The sequence below is a fragment of the Tupaia chinensis genome, unplaced genomic scaffold (assembly GCF_000334495.1).
Source record: "Tupaia chinensis unplaced genomic scaffold, TupChi_1.0 Scaffold000624_1, whole genome shotgun sequence".
Lineage (NCBI taxonomy): Eukaryota > Metazoa > Chordata > Mammalia > Scandentia > Tupaiidae > Tupaia > Tupaia belangeri.
The window spans coordinates 153,646-159,458 of record NW_006160144.1 but is presented as its reverse complement, the minus strand read 5'-3'; the positions used below and the strand labels follow the sequence as shown (position 1 = coordinate 159,458).

At 40.9% G+C, this 5,813-nt stretch overlaps 1 protein-coding gene across 1 annotated transcript in view; it reads left to right on the top strand.

Moving 5' to 3' along the window:
* The window catches only part of EFCAB3 (EF-hand calcium binding domain 3), a 119,139-nt gene that overhangs the window by 77,821 nt on the left and 35,505 nt on the right, over positions 1–5,813 (top strand). Inside the window, exons 20-21 of the mRNA XM_006159101.3 lie at positions 3,469–3,559; positions 4,913–4,986. Of these exons, the coding sequence (XP_006159163.1) occupies positions 3,469–3,559; positions 4,913–4,986 (165 nt within the window). The remainder of the gene's footprint in view (positions 1–3,468; positions 3,560–4,912; positions 4,987–5,813) is intronic.

The window sequence follows — 5,813 nt, the reverse complement described above, 5'->3', positions numbered from 1 at the left end:
AGGAGGAGTGGGAGACACAGCAGTATTTTGGGCAAATCTTACTGGACTGTGGTCCTCCTGCTCCAGCCTCCTAATTAGCTGGGATTACCAGCACACACGACCACACCCAGGTTGACCTGAATCAGATCTGGGCCTCTGCAGTCAGCTCCAAGCCTCCCAGATAGCAGCTATGCACCACCTTTAACTGACCGTAGGCCTTTAGTTGGGTCTTAATTGCTCTTTTAAATCACTTTTCCAGTAATACTGAAGACCACCAAGCCTGTGAGTTTGATTTCTTGCCCCTCTTTCTAGGTTTAAAAAATCAGTGAAATAGTTCTAATCACCATTCTGTCAAGGCAATTAAATAAATTGTTTTACTTAAACAACTTTCAACTACCTATTGAAAATATGCTAACATGAAAATTTATGAATACAGAATGTAAAGCAAAAAAAGTCCCCTTTGCTGAAATCCAACAGTGTCAAACTGTTGATTCTATGATTCCCACCCTTCACATACCCCAAGGGTGCTGAATGATCCACTGAAAACACATTTTCTCTGAGGCTGGAAGGAGCTTGTGGGTCATTTTCTCCCTGAGCTTGACCCTGAGCTGTGAATGAGGTCACAGTTGTATGATGGAACAAACCCTTTATTGGATTCTTGTTTTAAGCCCAGATAGTAGTAAGTAGCACAGTTTAAAAGTAGGTAAATATCAGGATTTTGTAGGATTCTATGCTGAGCGCTTTTTTAAAGAAATCTATCATCTCTATGAGAAATTGAAGGTTTTATTTTTTAAGTAATGATTATTTTGAGCCATGAGGATGATTTCACAGCACCTGTCAAGTGCCTAAGTTGTTGCGCCTCACCGGAGTTCCCAGCTGTGTGGTAGGTTTCTAGATTTTGAGCACGTGTAATCTAGTTATGTAGAAACAACTGCTTTCCGGGCTCTGAAGGGAGGACCTGGGAAAATGGATAGAATTCTAACCAAGCATTCAAAGACTTTTTCTTCATGGTTTAATTTGTCCATTTGTCCTTTATTCTTTTTTTAAGAATTATTTATTTAATTTTATTTATTCATTCAATCCTTTTCATTTGACCAGAGAAAGACACACAGAGAGAAGGAAAGTGAGAAAGCAAGCCACCAGATCCAGGACTCAAACCAGGGTCAGCCATGTGAGTCCAGCTCCCCAACTACCACAGCACCTGCTGGCTCCTACACTTTCATTTTTATTACTTGAGACCCCTCTGCTCACCCCTCATTCTTCCCAACCTCAAGCAGTCATTCTTTATCCCTCTACCTCTGTGAGGCCATTTCCCCCCTCACTTTCTGTGGATGAGAAAGAACTCCTGCCTATTTTTAAGAATTTCTAGATAAAGAGATCTTATTCTTTTCTTTCATGAGAATAAGAGACATGGAACTGTTTCTCACTGGGGAGCTCAGGATGTGTCTGTGAAATTCCGTAGCTGATGGCAGGGCCCTGATTCAGCTGAACCCAGGGTCAGCCATGTGGGAGTGTCCAGTACCTTAACCACCACGCCACCTGCTGGCCTTTATCCATTATTCTTAAGTCAGCAGAACAGTTTTCTTGTTGGTGAATCACCTAGTACACTCTACATTCTGAAAAGATAATTGGAGAGATTAAGCTGACAAAGGGGGGATGCCCTACCAACGTAGCGTCTGGTCCACAGGACCCATTTCTGAAACTCCACAGAAGTGGAAAGGGAGAACTAGGGAGGCCATAGTAGTTAGAGTCTATTTGGAGGGCCAAGGGTAGCAAAACAGCATTGCATCCCACACCCATTCCTTTTTTTTTTTTTTTAAGAATTATTTCTTTATTATTATTCTTCAATTTGACCAGAGAGAGACAGAAAGAGAGGGAGAGTGAGAAGGGTAGCTGCTAGCTCCAGGACTCAACCATGGTCATCCATGTGGGAGGCCAGCACTTAACTACCATGCCACCTACCAGCCCCACCCATTCCTCTTTTTAAGAAAGCCCGAGAACTGACAGGGCAGGAATGGGTCTCCCTGAAGGGAACCATGAAAAAAATCTACTTACTATCATGAAGGTATCTAAAATAAAAACAAGTAGACAGTGGGGCCGGCAGGTGGTGTGGTGGTTAAGGGCACTGGACTCCCACATGATCAACTGCGGCTTGAGTACGAGACCTGGAGACTTGCTTTCTCACTTTCCCTCTCTTTCTCTCACTCTGTCCCTCTCTGGTCAAAATTAAAAATAAAATAAATATATAAAGTTTAATAAAATAATTCTTTAAAAATAAGTTTTAAAAAAAGTGTGCAAATATTTTAGAAATGCTGAAACATTTTATTCCCTGTCAATATGACAGGAACTGTTTAACTGATTTCATTTTTTTAAAAATTATCTTTTTTCCCTTAAGAATTACTTATTTAATTTTATTTATTATTGTTTTTAATTTGTTATTGGGCATGTGTGCTCACCAGAAAGAGAGAAAAAAATGAGAAAATAAGCCACCCGGTCTGGGACTCAGACCACAGTTGGCCATGTGGGAGTCCAGCACCTTAACCACTATGCCACCTGCTGGCCTCTAAATTTTGTCTTTAAATAATTTTTTCCACATATTTATAGGATAACTTTATCCATGGCTTCATTTTTTTTTCTTATGCAAGAGAGAAAGATAGGCATTTTTGACAGCGACTCACTGTGTCATGGTCCTGCTGTCCCAGCCTCCCAATTAGCTAGGACCATGGGCACACAGAGCTGCACCCAGTGTGTTCAGGTTGGCCTGGAACTAAACCCAGGCCTCCTGTCATGTGGCTTCCAGCCTCCAAGGCAGTGATGATGCTCTCTGTGTGCAACTACATCTTGGCCAGCAACATTCTTGGTACTGAAGTGTACAACTGAATGCTTTGATGTATGTATTTACTGTGAAATAATCTTGACGATGAAGCTAATTAACACATCTATCACTGCACATACCTATCCTTTGGGGTCAGGGAATGAGAACACTTAGGACTCTCTCAGCAAATATCCTAGTCATCATGCTGTACATTAGATCTTCGGAATTCATTCATCTTGCACAGCTGAAACTGTACCGCTTGACCAAAGTCTCTCCATCTCCCCCTCCTCTCACCTCCTGGTAACCACCGTTCTAGTCTCTACTTCTGTGAGTCTGACTATTTTCTATTCCACATGCAAGCAGTAACATACAGTGTTTGTCTTACTGTGTCTGGGTATTTCACTTTAGCACTTACTTTTATCTAGGATCAAAGTGTCACTATTTGAAGGGGGAGGAGTGGCCAGAAATTTTGCTTACAGATCTGGAGACAATAAAGAGGCACTTCCACATGACCTTCCAACTTTGCACATAACTGTACCTTGAATGTTCATATATAAGTAGTCCTTGAGGCCCTGGACTTTTCAAACTCCTGGCCCTCAGCTGGAAAAGTTGTAAAAGAATATTAAAAAAATTAATCTATGAGTTCATCTTTAATTGTATCTTCTGAATTCTAGACGGAGTCACTGACCATATGGCAGTTTCAGAAATTAAGGCAAAATTTAAGCTGAAACCCTTAACAAGAGTACCCATTTTCCATGGCAAGAGGTATGTAATGAACATATTAAGTTGATAAATAAGTATTAAGGTGATGGATATATTAAATGCCCAAAAAGGCTATGATGAAACAAATTAAAATGTTCTTTAAATATTTGTGAGAAGTTTAGTTATAAAATAAAATATCTGAATTGAAGAGAAATATTTTCATGGAAAGAAAAAATATCCTTTTGACTTAAGAAACAAAGAGTTTTCCTTCTTATTCTTCCAAATGAGAGCTGTTTTTATGTTGGGATACTGAATTTCCTAAAGGGATCCATTATACATTGAAATGCTTTGCATGCCAGTTTAAAGGGAAATAAATATAGGAGATCATAAAGAAGATTTAAATCCCTGTGCAAGTCAAAGTACAGAGAAATAGTCTATATTTCAAATTTGACTGGTAAGATAAAGTCTGGTATATTAGCATGGCCAGCCCTGGGCTAAGGTTGGGAAGGGGAGTTTGCTTGTGACATTAACAATAGCTTTTTCTCAGTCAGCTCGCAACAAATTCCAATAAACAGCCACTAATGACAAAGTGAGAGCCTGTGTATGTGTATGAGCATGTGTGTGTTTTGTTTCATTTTGTTTTATGGGAAGAAAAGCGTACATGTCAAGGAGGGGGCGAGGTTATTTTTGACAGGGTCTCACCACTTCGCAGTTTTCCTACCTCAGCCTCCCAGGTAGTCAGGACCAAATGAATAGTGTAAGGCTTACAGCCTTGAGCTTTGAAGTCAGAAAAAGCCAGATCTTCCACTCTTTGTCTGTGTGACTTATGACAAGTTAATTAATACTTCTGAGCTTCAGTTTTCTGTTTTGTAAAATGAGGGACATCACAGTTTTGTTTTGTTTTGTTTTGTTTTGTTTTGTTTTGTTTTTTGGAGAGGTTTTTGCTATAGGGCGCATGCACTCGCCAGAAAGACGGAGAGAGGCAGAGAGACAGAAAGCAAGAAATCACCCCTCTCCCAGGGGGGATGGCCACACCGCAATCCCTTCTCCTCCATTCTCCTCTTGGGATCTTGGGCACGCACGCACACGCACCCAACGTGAGTTTAAGCCACCAAGTCCAGGACTGTAACTGGTCGGCTACATGGGAGTCCAGCGACATAGCCATTACGCTAACTGCTGGTCCGTATCAGGGTTTTTTTTAAGGGAGGTAAGGACTGTGAGCAAGCATAGCATAGACAGAGGTGGACCTCAGGGGTCAACATGTTATCACTGTCCATCCTGCAGCTATTGACAAATGACTCTGGATATACCATGATGTCTACACTCATTTCACTCAGCAAAAAAACAATGAATAGAAATAGTATTTGCTGGTTCTACATATATGTTTTATCTAAATCTTTTTTTGTCTCTTCTTAGGGATAAAGACTTATCAGTCAATCAATGTCAGTTACAACACAAAGAAAAAAAGTTGAGCCCTTCACAAATGGAAGGTAATGAGAATCATTTTTGGAATTAAAGCATAAACACCTAGGACCAGCAGGTGGTGTGATGATTAAGGCACGGATCTCCCACATGGCTGACTGCCGTTCGACTCCTAGACCTACCGACTTGAGAATCACACTGGGCACATGTGCATGCATGTTCAGAATCCCAGGAGGAAAAGGGATTGTGGCATGGTCATCCCCACAGGGAGTGATTTCTATCTTTTCTCTCTATCTCTCTCTCTCTCTCTCTCTCTCTCTCTCTCTCTCTCTCTCTGTCTCTCTCCCCCTCACAAGCATATACACCCTAGAGCAAAAACCTTAAAGAACAAAAACTAATCCTCACCCCCCAAAAAAAGCTCTTAAACATACCTTGGGTCAGCAGGTGGCATGGTGGTTGAGGGTACTGGACTCCCATATAGCTGACCAAATTTCGAGTCCCAGACCTGGAGGCTTGCTTTCTCACTTTCTCTCTCTCTCTCTCTCTCTCTCTCTCTCGCTCTCGCTCTTGCTCTTGCTCTCACTCTGTCTCTCTTGGCGTGCTCTCTCTCTCTTTCTCACTCTCACTCTGTCCCTCTTCGGTCATATTTAAAATAAATAAAGTTAAATAAAATAATTCTTTTTTTATTTCAATTTATTTATTTGCATTCATTCACTGTACATCATTACAGCATACGAAATGAGATTTTCCATCCAGAGTACACTGTATACTGTCTCAATCAAGCACATCAACAAACATGTTATTGTCAGCAAATGATCTTCCATTTCTTGTTTTCTGTATGTTTTGCTCCCCCCCCCCAATCCTTGATTCCCTATCTCTTCCCCTCTTTCCATTG